General features: G+C 31.9%; 1 protein-coding gene across 2 annotated transcripts in view; it reads left to right on the top strand.

The window, feature by feature from the left end:
* The window catches only part of LOC145268335 (menin-like), a 117,071-nt gene that overhangs the window by 56,516 nt on the left and 43,834 nt on the right, over nt 1–16,721 (top strand). For both annotated transcript variants that reach the window (XM_080123829.1, XM_080123830.1), the window contains exon 2: nt 14,613–14,765. In XM_080123829.1, the coding sequence (XP_079979955.1) occupies nt 14,613–14,765 (153 nt within the window). The remainder of the gene's footprint in view (nt 1–14,612; nt 14,766–16,721) is intronic.

Here is a 16,721-nt window from a genome sequence, read left to right as displayed (position 1 = left end):
TAATACTGAATGAAAATGCTTTTTCAACTTATATTTTCTTAAAATAAAACGAGCAAAGTCAAATTATTTAAACGGTAAACGGTTTAATAGAACAATTTACTTTTTTCTTTTTTTAAAAGAAGGCTTTTGAAAGAAATATCTCTAAAATGAAATTGATCACGTTGTATTATTTCGCAAAGTTTTGACAGTAGTCGGCTTCTTTTGAAGTTTCAAAAAAATCGACCCCATACCTATCTCTTCCAAACCTAAAGTTATTAAATAACCCCTTCGTTAATTTAAGGGTAATTAATTCAATTCAGTCAAGTTTTTTTTTTTATTTCATTGAAATAAAATCCATTTTTTTAATTTTTTTCTCCAGAAAGATAAAACCCTGAATTTTATTATATTAAAAGCAGAATAATATAATCTTTTTTCTAGAATTTTTAATTGAAAATTAAGTGTTTTGCGCAGTTTTTTGCCGAACGAAAAAGAAATTAATATATATATTTTTAAAAGGTTTTGTAATCAATTAATTTTTATGTCTAAATAATATTTACGATTAATTAAATAATTTCATTTTAAAAAGTATTTATAAATAGAATTTTACTTAAGACTTATAGTTTAGCAATATTGAACCACATCAACCATGTGTGAATTGAACACAGTCAACCAAAAAAAAAATTCAAAAGAAAATACATATTTGCATTTCATTATGTAAACTTTTATACATTGGTTTCAAAAATTAAATTCTATAAGTTTTTTTTGTTAACTACCGGTTGGTACAATTTACCGCCCCATCCCTTTATATTTTTTTATTTTTGTCTTTTTTAGCGGATTTTTTTTTTTTTTTACACAGTGATCACCACTTATCAAGGCCCGGAAGCCGCTTAGGGATAAGGGTTATTGCAAGTACATTACGTTAGTGTGGAGATTTGATGAAGTGTTTAATTAGGGGGCGGTTCATTAGGAATTTGTTAACATTGGACTTGAAGACATCCAAGTTGTAGTCCGGAGGGAAGCAGGCAGACGGAACAGAGTTCCACAGGCGTGCAGTTCTAAGAAAGAAGCTTTGTTCATGAAATCCGCGTTTTTATTTAGGCACAGATATAGAGTGGGGGAAATTTTTCACAGTGGATTCAGCTAGACGGGTGTTTTTCGTGAAAGATTAACGAGGGGGACCATTGATTAGAGCTCAGTCGAGCACCTGCCATGAAAATAATGATAAAGCAGAGACAAACTCACAACATCACTTCTGTGAGAAAAAAGTTGTAGGAAAAGAGGCTACGAAGTCTATTTTGAACTCTGTCAAGGCAGGATAAGTCCTTTCTAGCAGCTCCTGCCCAGGTGTGGCAACAGTACTCCATCCTTGGACATACATGGCTCTTATATAGATAGAGAATTGCATCAGTAGTGAGATATCTTCTGGAGCGGTAGAAGGATCCCACCATCTTTCCAGCGACCTTGGCAACAGACTTGATGTACGTGTTCCATTTCAGATCAAGAGTAAAGGTCAAACCCAGAAGCTTGTCAAAACACGGGGCCTCACCCAGACGAGAGCCATCCATCACAATTGATGCCAGCTGGGGATCAGAGCGTTGATGATGTAAGGATAGGAGTTTGGTTTTGGATGTATTAAAGGTAACCAGCCACATCTTCCCCCACTGAACCACGCGCTTGAGATCAGAGGAGAAAGAATCCGAGAACTTTGTCATTTACAGCCTTTGATGTGTTGCCGTAGATGGTCGTGTCATCAGCATAGATGTCAACAAATGATTTAAGTATGTGTTTAGGGAGGTCATTGATGTAGATCAGGAAGAGAGTTGGGCCCAGGATTGAACCCTGAGGGACTCCAGCATTTATATTGCAGGCCTCCGATTTTTGTCCATCTACCACTACTCTTATGAGCCTATCGGAGAGAAATGATTTAATGATTGAGAAAACATTTCCAGTTATACCGTAGCTGGAAATCTTGTGAAGTAGACCCTTATGCCATACCTTGTCGAAGGCCTTTGATATGTCAAGAGCAATTGCCCTAGAAAGGAAGCCTTTGTCAAGAGATTCACTAATCCTGTGGGATATAACCGTCAGCACATCTGCGGTAGATCTTGCAGAGCGGAAACCATATTGTGTGTCACTAAGAAGGTTATTCCTGCTGAGGTGGTTGACTATTTCTCTATTTAATATGGATTCCAGCAACTTACTCATAACACACAGGAGACATTGGTCTGTACTGAGAGGGAGATGACTTATCACCTGAATTCTTAAATACAGGGTAAACTGATGAGGTCTTCCAGGGGGTTGGAAAGCACTTCTCCTTAAGGCAGCGCTTAAATAGTTTCGTAAGTATGGGAGCAAGTTCTGGTTGAAGCTTTTTTAACACTATAATTGGGATGCCATCAGGGCCAGTTGCCTTACTAGAATCTAGGTTCTTGATTAGCTTGGCGACCTCATGCACGGATATTTGTATGTTACCTAGCTTGTTCTGTGTTGTAGGAGGAAATATGGGGAGTTGATGGCCTTCGTCGCATAAGGTAGAATTAGCTGCAAAGTTCTTTGCAAATAGTTTGGCCCTGTCTGACGCTGACGAGATGACCTCTGGTCCATTGATAATGGTTGGGATAGAACGCACAACGCCAAAGTCCAAAAAAAGTCTTGCATGGAAACTTTTTGAAGTTGATGAAGATGATGAGTTGAAAGCCATTTGCAAAGTCTGTCAAATTAAAATATCACGAGGAATAAAACCATCTAACATGACCGCAACCAACATGTTAAAACATTTAACTATGAAGCATCCAAATAAATTGGAGGAGCAAAATAAAAAAGAAAAGGAACAAAAAATTACCAACTAGTCACTCAGAGCAGTTTTATTAGTGAGGGTAGAAATCGCAGTGTCTTTTTTTTTTTTTTTTGCCTACGTCACCATCTAGGTGTCACCAATTTTTTTAACCCACCTCAACTTCAAAGAGTAAATACAATATATACAACTAAAAAAATAATTTTTAAAAATGCTGATTCTATTCATGAAAAATTCTTTTAACTAGAAATTAAAACTTAGGTAAAGATAGCTGACTGACAGCAACAGGAGCACTGGTTAACTACTGAACCACGTGGAAAGGTGTGGGGGGGGGAGAAAAAAAAGGAAATTAAATGATGATAATAAATTATGATAACCGTCTTTGAAAGGCACTAAACTCCTAACATTTACTTTTTTAAAATTTTAGGCGGCACTCCCTGGCGATTTTAAAGCACTCTCTCTCTCTCCAAAAAAAAAAAAAAAAAAAAAAAAGATTTAATTTTTAAGTTTGGGAAAGATATATTTATTATAACCAAATTCTTGTATGAAGACTGGATCTACTTTATTGGACGTTAATTTGTGAAATAAGTAATTTTTCAATGTTTAATATGTTTTTAAAGTTTCAATTATCAATTAATTTTTTTAATTGCGTTTATTTTTCAATTTATTTTAAAAAAACAGGGTTTTAAATGTATTTTTCAAGGTAACAAGCTTCGAAAGAAGTCTAATAAAAAAACATCACTTAATTTTTAATTTCGACAACCCTGAGAATTTAATTATTAAAAAAATATTGAAATGTGACATTTTTTTATTTAACATTTCTATTAGTTCAATTAATTTCCTTTCAATAATTCATTTCACTCAACAAACTTCACCATTTTTTTTTTTAATCTTTTTCTGTAATTTTGGTAATTCTGTTTGCTCAATTTTATCTAGTATTTCATTTGTTTTTTATAGTGGTATCATTTTTATATGTGTTCCTTTGATATACCCTATTTCAAAATTAGTTTGGCTAAACCTATTCTTCACGTTAGAAACAACGTGTAAAAGCAATGAAAAAGTAAGAAAAAATAATAGGTGTTAACTACTCCTTGTGAATTATGGAGGTCTGAAGAACTGCCGTCACAAATACAACTATCAATAGCCAAACAAAAAATCGTTTTTGAAATTCCTTTAATTGTAACTTTTCGCTATACCTACCTTTTTGGTATAAAACACAAAAACTTTCTATTAATGATATTTCTCATATATGGTCGTTAACTTTGGAAAGGTTATTTTGTATCTACGGCGCCATGTCACATGGTATATTGTTTTTTTTTCATTACGCACGTTCATTTATAAATTATTAAATTAAATATTTATCTTTTTTATATTTAATTAGTATATATTTTCTTTCTCTTCCGCTATATTTTTTTATTTAATTCATTAAATCTGTTAATTATGAGGACCAAAATAATGAATCGTGTGTATTTATTCTCTAATTTTCTTGTTTTTGTTCTGTTATATAAATTCTATTTTATTTGTTTTTTTCTCTGAAGGATAAATTCTATTTTCTTTGAGTTTTTTTTCTGTATTCCAATTAAGTAAAATAAATTTTCTCTAAAATAAATTTTGCTAATTTTTCCGTTTAGTTTACTATATAATAATTTTATTTAAACCAAAACATGACGGTGTAGACATAAAATATCTCTTCCAAAGTTAGGGAACATATTTGGGAACTACCGACCATAAGTATAAAACTACCTGGTATATTTCAAAACAATAATTCCCTAGGAATCGGAATCGGTATCGGAATCGTTAATCAATATTTTCCTGGAATCGGAATCGGAATCGTATAAAAATTAGGAATCGTCCCAACACTACTAATACACATGAGCTACATATGCAGGCCAGACAAGCTGCTATAGAGGCAAAATCATGAAGAAACTTTACATGGAAGCAAGAACATTGAAGCTGTATATGTACAAATTTTCTTAAAATTGTTTGGATACCAATAACCCAAAAATTTCTGCTTTTTCTGATTCCCGATTTCAGACATATATATGGACCTTGGATTTGCTTTCCACAATCTCATAACTTTTGCTTCCCTTATTTTGTCCTTTAGTCCTCAAATTCGATGAACGATGTTTCTGACAACAGAGGAAGAATTGCTGTTTTCTAAGTTGAAATCTGTGTAACACTTATCATAGGCAACTTTTTGCTTTTTGACCTTGAAGTGGTACTTTTTTAGCTTCTTACATCAGGCGCTTTCATGCCTTGTCTAGAATAATTTCCATAATATATAATCAGGTTGGCAAGAAAGTTTTTGCAGTTTGTAACTTTTTAATTCAGATGAACATATCTTGGCTCAAACAAAAATTTATTGATAAAAATTTATTGTCAAGAAAAAATTTAAAGAATTGTTTTGGAATTGGAAATTAAGCTAAAATTTTTCTGATTTTGATACTGATTCCGATACACTAAAAGTTCTGATTTTTTTTATTTTTTATTTCTGATAAATCGTCCTAACACTAGTGTGTGTATATATATATATATATATATATATATATATATATATATATATATATATATATATATAATATAAGAAAGGATGAAACACTAGTGTCTGTAGGTATGAATAATTATTATAGTAAATAATGTCAGCCCCTTTAAGAAACTTATTTCTTATCGTTGAGTGCTTTCAGTTGTAATAAAGTCGGTCAACTTATATGCGCAGATCGCCATATAATGATTAGATCACTCTGACTGACGTTAAAAACATTTAATAAGAATTAATATTTAAATTTCAGCTGTATCTCTCGCGGTTGACGGTAGCCGAGTGGTTCAGGTCCTTGCTAATGAAGCCAAACATGACTTCTGTTGCCAGGGTTCGAATCTCTCAACTGGCGTTAATCGTGGCACCCTGCATTGATGATTCCTGAAAAGATAAAACACTAGTGTCTGTAGGTATTAATAATTATGATAGTAAATAATATATATATATATATATATATATATATATATATATATATATATTATTGATTTTACAAAAAATATAGTTTTATTGCTAAAAATGTATTTCCCGTTGAAATTTTATATGAAATTTGAAGCACAGATATCAGCAGACGATAGCACAACCATTTTCTATTTGATGTCAATTTTGTATTTCACATTTGCTTAAAACACGTTTTCACGGTTTCTTTTTAACATTGTTGCTTTCATTTATATTGTACTAGAAAGGCCACCCGGCATTGCTCAGGATCGTATAAGACAATGACAAAAATTTTGAACATACCCGTTATTCTTAGAATGGAGGAAGTTTTTATGTCTATGTATCATTTGGTATCTTGAGCAAAAGTATATTTTACCTACCCTAGGACGAGTTTTATACAACATATGTATGAAATAATTGTACCTTCTCTAGGACAGGAAATTTACAGCACGTATGTGGAAAAAAATTTCCTTACCTAGGGCAGGTAATGTGCAACACATATTTAAAATTATTTACATAATTTTCTGTTGTAATAAATTTTCGGTATGTCACACATAAGAGTGCTATAGTGAAGAAGCACTGGATTTTTTATATAAATGTTATACTACTCAAATATATTACATGATTTTTGATTTTGATAACTTATGTGCATCACAGATAAGAATTTCATTGTTTTTCATATGGATACTTCGCTGTACATGTATCTTATCTCCTGGGTAGGATACTGTAGAAGTACCTTTTTTTCTAATTTAAAAATGAAAGAACTCGATACTTTTAAGTAATTTTCTGTTGTGCTAAATTTTCTGTGTGTCTACAGTATGAATTTGTTTTTTCATCTGGGTGCTATAGTAAAGAAGCACTATATTTCTCATTTAAGTCATGCTATTCTAATATATAACATCATTTTCGTTTTTAATAACTTTTATGCGCGTCACAGGTAGGATTTTATTTGTTTTTCATATGAGTACTATACTTCACAAGTACCTTATTTCTTGTGTAGGATAATGTACAATTACTTTATTTTTAATATATAGATGAAACTACTCAATGATTTTACATAGTTTTCTGTTGTGCAAACATTTCCGTACGTCATACGTGAGAGTTTGTTTTTATATTAGAGTGCTATATTAAAGAAGCACCTTATTTCTTATAGAAATGTCATACTACTCAAATATATTACCTAATTTTCGGTTTGGATTACTTTTATGTACGTCACAGGTAAGATTTCCTTTGTTTTTTATATGGGTACTATACTGTACAAGTACCTTATTTCTCGGGTAGAATACTGTACAAGTACCTGTTTTCTAATTTAAAAATGAAAGAACTCAATACGTTTATGTAATTTTCTGTTGTGCTAAATTTTCTGTACACCATACGTAAATCAATTTGTTTTTAATCTGGGTGCTATAGTGAAGAAGTACGTTATTTCTCATATGTAAGTCATACTACTCAAACATTAAACGTGATTTTCGGTTTTAATAACTTTTATATATGTCACAGGTAATATTTTCTTTGTTTTTTCATATGAGTACTATACTACACAAGTACCTCATTACTTTGATAGATTCTTGTACACATAAATATATTAAAAAGTAAGTGATCATTATATGTGATTTTTGGAATATGACATCTATACAAATATACAAACATATAATAGATTAAATTTATAATGATCAGTTAATTAGTAGAGGAGTGAATCCAATGCATACAAATATAAAGTCATATACGCATACTAATCATTCATAATGATCGGTTAATTAGTTTAGGAGTGGATCCAAGACTTAGAAATATATAATCATATGCGCATAATTAAAATGCATAATGATCGGTTAATTAGTTTAGGAGTGAATCCAATACATAGAAATATATAAGCATATACACATAATTAAAATTCATAATAATTGGTTAATTAGTTTGAGTAAATCCAATATATTAAAATATATAAACATATACACAAAATTAAAATTTATAATGATCGCTTAATTAGTTTGGGAGTGGATTCAATACATACAAATATATAATCATGTAAACATATGTAAAATTCATAATGATTCGTCAATTAGTTTAGGAGTGAATCCAAGACAAAAATATATAAGCATATACACATAATTAATATTCCTAATGATCGGTTAATTTGTTTAAGAGAAAATCCAATAAAAATGCCATTATTTGATCTATTTATGTGATTTTTGGAATGTAACAAAAAAGCCGATATATCATATATATTTTGAATATGATATTTTCATTAGGTAAATCAAAAGCATTCTTCTGTATTTTTTTAATAAAAGTGTTCTTGTGTATTTATTACATAACAATTAAAAATTAAGAATATCGAAATGTGTAAAATAAAAAAAATAAAAAAAAAAAAGGAATTATGGAGATCGAAACTGCAACGCTTAATAATCGGCCACGCTATCCAATGCACCAAAGGGACAACAGCTTTAAGAAGGTTGTGAAATATCTAAATACATACATAGATTTCTCTTTTAATTGATGTATGCATGCGCAGAATGACGCCATTGTGCTACGCTCGTCAACGTGTCAATGCTTTCAAGTTTGAACCCTTTTTTGAAGCCCCTAGCAATTGTTTTAATTGATTAAAAACCTCTAATAAAATTCTGCACCAAAAATGCAATCTTTTGAGCTATTGCACGGCGTCCAACGATCATCCGTCTAGGTTTACAGGGGTTCTCAACCGGGGTTCACATGGACCCTAGGAGTCCATGAAATATTTCTGGGGGTTCACAGAATTATTATTATTAGTTATTATCATTATTATCATAGTTGTTGTAGAATACTTTATTTGCATTAAATTAGTTTTCATTTAAAAATAAAGCTTAATTATATAATATTTCTTTGATTATTAAAACCTCCAAATTTATATTAGTGAAAAATAAAAGATTGTCTTATGACCAATAGTTATGAAGGGGTCCACTAAGATAAAAAGAACGGAAACGGGGTCCATGAGTAAAAATAGGTTCAGAACCACTGGAGGAGGGAGATACAATTTGAAAAACGGACGGGACGGACACGGACACACACACACACACACACACACACACACACACACACACACAGTGAGATTTATTAGTTTGTTCCACTTTTTCTTGGGCCTATTTGACTTAAATTTTGTATGGACCTTTGTTATGTAAGGTGCAGCAAACTAAGTATTATGGTATCTATTTGATGAAGAGTTAAGGATTAATTACCACATTTACTCTATAAGTTTTCTCGGAAACTACGAGGCTAATCTGGCTTACATTTTGTATAGACTTTTGTTATGATAAGGTGCAGCAAACTAAGTAGTATGGTGTCTGTCTGATGCACAGTAAAGGATTAAAAGGGATTAATAAGAATCCATATTTAATGGTTAAGTGGCAGTTTTAGTCATTTAGAACTGCTTTAAAGCTTCACCACTCACTCATTTTTCGACCAAATTTCAAACAATTATTACAGTTTATAAGATCACCTTCTCAGCTATATTGTGGAAAAAAATTTTTTCAATTTTCGTTCCGTAAAACAAAAGTTATGATGAATTTACTGGTGTTCAAAATCGTTTAAAAAAAACATAAGGAGGTGAGCGATGTTTTTTATGACTGGTTTCCATAGTAACCACGTCGCTTCAGCGACTACTGTTGCTACCAATTCACCACTCTTGCAAAAAGAGAAGTAACAAATGAAACAGAGAATGAAAGAATGAAAGGGAGATAATTGGGGGGGACTTTATTGAACGTAGACGAGTGCCGTACATTGTTATTACATATGTGTATGTTATGCTTATAGGGGCAAAAAATAAGACTTAAATTAAACAAAGGACATGTGAATTTATTGAAAGGCTGGAAAAATCATGGATTACAATAGAAAAATGCGAGCATGAAAAGTAATATGGTTAAGCTTAAACATGGAAAAGTAAAGGTCTAGTTGTTAAAACTGGAAAAGAAAAGGACAAGATATTCTAGTAAAAAATATAAATTTATAACTTAAAATATTTATTAAGAATTTGGTGTCGTGTCTGTTTTATACAAAGATTAGCAAGGGTGCCCAGTATTGCCCGGGTGTTTGGAGGTGTGTGTTGAGCACAAAAAAAAAACAGTGGTAGTAGGAAGGCAGGCTCGAACCCGTGACGCGATGGCGGAAAATAAAATGAAAGAAAAGCTGACATCTTACGGCTACGCTACGGAAGTGAAAAGTGTTAAAATTTACGGCTACGCTACGGAAGTGAAAAGTGTTAAAATTTAGCGATGTCAATCAAAAAGTTGACTTGCAGAAGTGAATGAGTTCATGCAGGTGCAGAAATGAACGTGTGACTTTCTGCCGTTTTATTTATTTTTTCCTAACGATGTTGAGGAAAACCAGCTCCCCACAAAAAGGGGGAGCTCTGGCAGTGTCCAAATGAATAGCAATTGTCTGATATTAAGGGTTTACCCCACATTGATCAAAGCTGATTGCCTTTCTAGACGTCCCGGCCGGAATGCCAGAGAATTGTATTTGCTTCAGCCAGTTTCGCTTTATTTATACGAGAAAGACAAGCAAACAAGGGGAACCAGGGATTTCTTGAGAAGTCAATCAAAATAAATCTAGAGACGACATCCGTTCGTGAATCATAGATATTATAATCTAGGAAGTATAAAGAAAGTTTTAAATAAATGTAACATAGTCGCCCTCACCCCCAGTCTTTCTTGGATGCACAAAAATGCAGACGGCCGTTTTGCTTTTTATATATATACTAGCGGGGGGTACCTGGCATTACCCGGGTGTTTAGCGGTGTGTGTGCTCAGGCAGGGGGGGGGGGTGTTCATCAAAACATAAGGATAAGCGAAGTAAATATTTTTAAATATTAAATAGTAAATTATTAAATATTTTATATAAAATAAATGTTAAAACTTCAAAAAATCGGAAAAAACACAAAAAAACTAATGTAAGGCAAACACAAACGATGTTAAATGTAAAAATCGGAAAAACAAAAAAAAGAAAATGAAAAAAACAAAAAAACAAAAAAAAGAAAATGCAAAAAAAAAAAAAAAAAAAGAAAATGCAAATGTGATGGAAAAAAAAAGCAGAAAAATGAACGTTAAAAAAAAAAAATCTGAAAAATAAAAACCCCAAAAAAAACATAGAACGTGAAAAATGGCTTAAATAACCCTGTTTCAATATTAAACCTTTAAAAATCCAAAAAAAAAAAAAAAAAAGACATCTCACACCACAATTCGAACCCAAAACCTTTAGAAAATGAGGCTGCGCTCTAATGAACTGAGCTAAGACGTTAACAAAATTAGGTCGTTTTTTTTTTTTATATTTAAACTAAATCATGTTCCGACGTCATTTGCGCATGCGTAGAAGCGAACTTGTCATGAGACGGTGGTTTTTGCTGACCCCTCCCTGTAGAAAACTGATGATTTTAGGGTGAAGAAATTGTTTTGGCCAATTTTTCGATATTTGTCAGGCGAAGTCTCAAGCTTTAAAATGATACCAATCTTGTGAAAATCCGTGACCCGTGTGGAAAGTTTTTGCGAGACATACAAACACACATACATATATACACACATTTTCGCTTTTATATATATAGATATAGATGTTACAGTAATACTGTAGGGTTTGAATTCATGCTAAGCATCGATAGAATGGAAATATTCTACAATGACACAGCAGCAAATATGAAGCATACAACTGTGACATTTCCATCATTCCTGTTTGTCTCTTTAATGATCTGCTAAGGTAAATATTGGTCTGTCTTTTAATATGGCATGGTCAGTTTCTAGGGGATGTAACTTGGTGTGTTCATACTGTGAGGACATTTCTTGAATGATTGCTATGTTCTGAACACAGCTAGTCGGGTCCCCAGGGGAATAAACAATATAAGATAGGCACATCTATTTTAAATCAAGTGGTTGATGTGGTATTGGTTACATCTGCTTAACATGTTTTCTTTTCGGATTGTCTGTGGAGTCCTTGGCATCATTAGGTGTTGAGAATGTACGCTGTCTTACATTAAGTGACAGACACATTTTTTTATAAAAAAAATAGAAATTTATTTTAATATCGCATGAGTATTTTAAAAACTCGAAATAGTGAGCTAGCATACAATCCATCCATTTTCAACAAAGCTAAGAGTCCAACATTTTGTGACCTGCTTTCATATGGCACCCAGCTTCCAACTGATTATCTTTTTCTCTCCTGATGACGAAAACAAGAGGAGAGAGAGAGAGAGAGAGGGAGAGAGAGAAAGAGAACAAAGAACTTGAAATGTTATTGCTTTATAATCCTGGTGACGGCCAAGTAGATCTGACCTTTTTACCTGTCAACCTTAATTGCATAAACAACATTGCTTGCTGATGTGCACTGACATTTCGAGATGATAATGGTATCGGCTTGATTTTACTTGCCTCTCCTCAAGGACAAGGAAATAAAGGTAGAAAGCGTTTCAATCTGGGGAACTCAAGAGCTTCCCAGAACGAGCTCTTTATCCCTGCCACATTAAAAAAACAAAATAATTATTTTGAATTGATTTCACTAACCTTGATAAGTGGTGGTTTTGTATTAGTCATAAATAAAGGAAGGCAGGGCAGGAGAAGTTCTTTCCCTCACAATCAGAAGTCCTAATACTGTCACCCAAATCACCTGCTATAAATAAATAACAAATAATTTCTTTAGTATTCATTGGTGATGGGACGATTCCAGTACTTCTCCTGATTCCGATACAATTATTGATTCTGTTCTAAATTCCTGATTCTGATACAATTACCGATTCAAAAAAATAAATAATTAGCTGCAGTAGGCAGGCTCAAACCTGAAACACGAAAGAGGAAAAAAAGAAAATAGCTAACACACTGTCACAGCCACGATGACTTATGACGTCATAACCCTTCAAAATATATTCTTTAAACATGCATTCAGTTTGCTACATATACGTAACTTGAAAAAATGGAGTCGCAAAAAGTGACCCCTCCTTGCAAGAAATGGTCCAGTTAACCACCACAGAATTAATCTTCTTTTTTTTATTCTAATTTTCACATATTATGCATCTGAGGGATCACTCTTTCAGATGGTACCGGTTTTGACTTGGTTCGATGCAGCTGACAAAAGTTTTTAGCGGACATACAAACGCACAGACAAACAGACAGTTGAGATTTATATAAAAGACTAGCGTTGCCCAGGTGGAGAAGTTGGGTTTGGACACAGCTACTAACTCGAATTAAAAAAAGAAAAGATAAAAACGAGAAAATGTAATCGGACAGAAAAAGAAGCCCGCTAAAACAAAGTGAAAATAATTCAGTATGTAAAAAGTAGAAATTGTTTTACGCAAAATAACCATTAAAAAAATGAAAAATAAAAGAAAAAAAAATCACATTACATAACCCAAATGTTAAAACTTTCTTTTAAAACTATGATAAAATTCAAAATAAGGAAATTGCTAATAAAAATTTCAAAACAATCCCTTAAAAAAAAAGAAAGAAAAAAGACCACCACAATGTGTACTCGATCCTGAGAACTATAACTTACGACGCAACCTCCTAATCCACTGCCGCACGAAGTTGAGGGCGAAATAGCGGTGGAAATTCTGTTATTTAAACGAATGCAAAAAATAATGTTTGCGCATGCACAGTTTTTGAAAGGCACGATCTTTCAGACCCTCCCTTTCTTTAAACATTTATTTCTATACAAAATAATTGGGCGTTTTTTCTAATTGTCACATATTATTCGAGCGAAACATCACTTTTTCAGATGGTACCAGTCTCAACCTAGTCTGACATGTGTGTTGAAACTTTTGGCAGACATATGCACAAACACACAGTTGAGATTTATATAACAGACTAACGGAGGTACCCGTTGCCAAGGTGTAGAGAGGTTTTATGGTAAGGGTATTGAGCAACGAAACCCCCAATGTTTCAAACAAAAAAAAAATTAAACAACCCCCTAAAATAATGAAAATAGCAGCGACTACCCATGAGAATGCAAAAAAAAAAAAACATTAGGCGCAGTAACCAGGCTCTAATCTGTAACGCAAAGGAGGAAAAATAGGTGAAAAAAGCCAACTACTTAACCCTCGTGCCCAACGACATCAGTGGCGTTTGAAATAAGGTTAATCATTGCAAGGTGTATTTCGACCTTGCAAAAATGTCGACGAAAAAAGTGACCCTTTCTTATGAAAAACGGCCCAGTTTATGGTTAAAGAATTAATGTTTTTGACCAATTTTTTTATATTTGTCGGCTGAGAGACCGATCTTTCTAACGATGCCAATTTTGTCATTGTTTGATGTGTCTGTCAAAAGTTTTTAGCAGACGTATAGGCACACGCAAACACACAGTTGATATTTATATAATAGGCTAGTTCATGCCAGCATAAAACAGATGTTAAATTGATGATGAGGAGGAGAGTTCTTGGATTAGTAGATGTAGAACAGTTGAGATAACAGGGTCAGTTGGTAAAAGAAGGCCAAGGAAAACATGGGAAGTAGTAATCAGAATGGATTTGAGAAAAAGAGGGAGAAATAAAAACTTGTCTAGAGATAGGTTAATTTAGTTGTCAGTTTCTAAAAGTCAACCCACAGAGTGGGTGCTAAACTGCATTTGATGATTCGTGATTTATTTAAATGATCCACAAAAAAAAATGTTGATATGCTGTATATACTTCTGTATGTCAGTGCAATCAGGCAAGCATGGAGCAAGAAGGGAATTACAGAGTCTAACAGTCTGAGGAAAGAAGCTATTATAGACTTTCCATCATCTAAAGACCTCTGCTGTGAAAAAGTGACATGACGAACATTTCAGTTTTTTCTAAGAAAAACGTTTCTTTTTGTCTGAAAGATCATTTGAAAGTAATTTTTTTTTTAATTATTTAATTTTGTATTTTCTTTCTTGTATTTTCAGGAAATAAACTTGATTGCTTTGGAGTTGCTTTTGCTGTTGTTGCAGCGTGTCAAATTCTTGGCTTCAATGACGTACATTTGGTGCTTTCCGAGGATCATGCATGGGTAACGTTTGGTAAAGACGGACAAGAAAGTGCAGAAGTCACTTGGCATGGTATTGTGTGTTTTTCCAAATTGATAATTTAAAAAAAAAAAAAAAGATAATAATAATATTCATAATTTGTTTTAAAAAAAAATAAAATTAATGCTTTTTTTTTTTTCAAATTTATAAAATAAAAAAAAAATGTTTTTTCCATATTTATAATTTGTTAAAAAAATATAATAACGCATTTTTGAAATTCATAAATTAAGAAAAAAAAATTTTTCCATACTTATAATACGTTAAAAAATACAGGTTGTTCTCAGAGAGAAATCTTTGATGTTAAATTATGTGAAAACTCTTAATGAGTGAATAATAATTTTTTTTTTTTTTTACAAATTCATAAATTTCAGTAAATTTCTACACCCCATCCTTCTAGATGGGGTGTAGAAATTTGTTATATTTTTTGTCAAATTAATTGAATTTGGAAATAGAGATTAAAGCAAGATTATCTTAACAATAATTAGAATTTTATAACAATTTTATTTGGTTGACACATTATGAATAAAATAAAAATGAGAGTGATAGTTCAAATTATGGTAAATTATCATCCCTCATCTCAAAAGTTTTGAAATAAAAATTCACTTGTTTGAAAAGTAATTAAGGATATTTATTTTTAGAGATGGTGTGCTCTACATTAAATATGACAAAAAATATATATGTCACAATATATATCACACAAAAAATTTTTATTCAAATATGTGGTTTATTTCAAAGATTAATGTTTGGCATTTAATGATTTAAATACAATTTTGGGCAGGTACCCCTGCAATTTGTGCATATATAGCGTAATTAAGAGGTTTAATTTTCACAAACTCTACACATTAAATTAGCCTGTATTTTAGCAGTAACACATTGAATGTTATCTTCCCAATGGTCTATTTTGTCTGGCTTATCAGCGTAGGCATAGAGCTTTACATATCCCCAAAGAAAATAATCTAATGGAGTTAAATCACGCGGACGAGGTGGTCAGTTGACATGTTCATTTCGTGAAATTATTCGTTCATCAAATGTTCCTCTCGGTAAATTGACCGTAACATTTGCAATTTGTGAACTCTGCTTGGTTGTCAGGCTCTTCACGATAAATTACCAAACCAATCTGAACTCAAAATAACCAATAGTTACCAAATCTGCTATTAAAGCAAATAGAGTTGTCAATTTAAAATTTGCCACTTCTAAAAAACAGCTTGTATATGAGTTTATATTTAGTAGTGTTGGGACGATTCCTAATTTTTATACGATTCCGATTCCGATTCCAGGAAAATATTGATTAACGATTCCGATACCAAGTACGATTCCGATTCCGATTCCTAGGGAATTATTGTTTTGAAATATACCAGGTAGTTTTATACTTATGGTCGGTAGTTCCCAAATATGTTCCCTAACTTTGGAAGAGATATTTTATGTCTACACCAGTACACCGTCGTGTTTTGGTTTAAATAAAATTATTATATAATAAACTAAACGGAAAACTTAGCAAAATTTATTTTAGAGAAAATTTATTTTACTTAATTGGAATACAGAAAAAAAACTCAAAGAAAATAGAATTTATCCTTCAGAGAAAAAACAAATAAAATAGAATTTATATAACAGAACAAAAACAAGAAAATTAGAGAATAAATACACACAATTCATTATTTTGGTCCTCATAATTAACAGATTTAATGAATTAAATAAAAAAAAATATAGCGGAAGAGAAAGAAAATATATACTAATTAAATATAAAAAAGATAAATATTTAATTTAATAATTTATAAATGAACGTGCGTAATGAAAAAAAAAAAACAATATACCATGTGACATGGCGCCGTAGATACAAAATAACCTTTCCAAAGTTAACGACCATATATGAGAAATACCATTAATCGAAAGTTTTTGTGTTTTATACCAAAAAGGTAGGTATAGCAAAAAGTTACAATTAAAGGAATTTCAAAAACGATTTTTTGTTTGGCTATTGATAGTTGTATTTGT

The sequence above is a fragment of the Euprymna scolopes genome, chromosome 43, assembly GCF_053919585.1.
Source record: "Euprymna scolopes isolate OS-2025 chromosome 43, ASM5391958v1, whole genome shotgun sequence".
Classification (NCBI taxonomy): domain Eukaryota; kingdom Metazoa; phylum Mollusca; class Cephalopoda; order Sepiida; family Sepiolidae; genus Euprymna; species Euprymna scolopes.
Note: the sequence above shows the minus strand (reverse complement) of the source record. Positions and strands in the feature narration are given on the sequence as shown.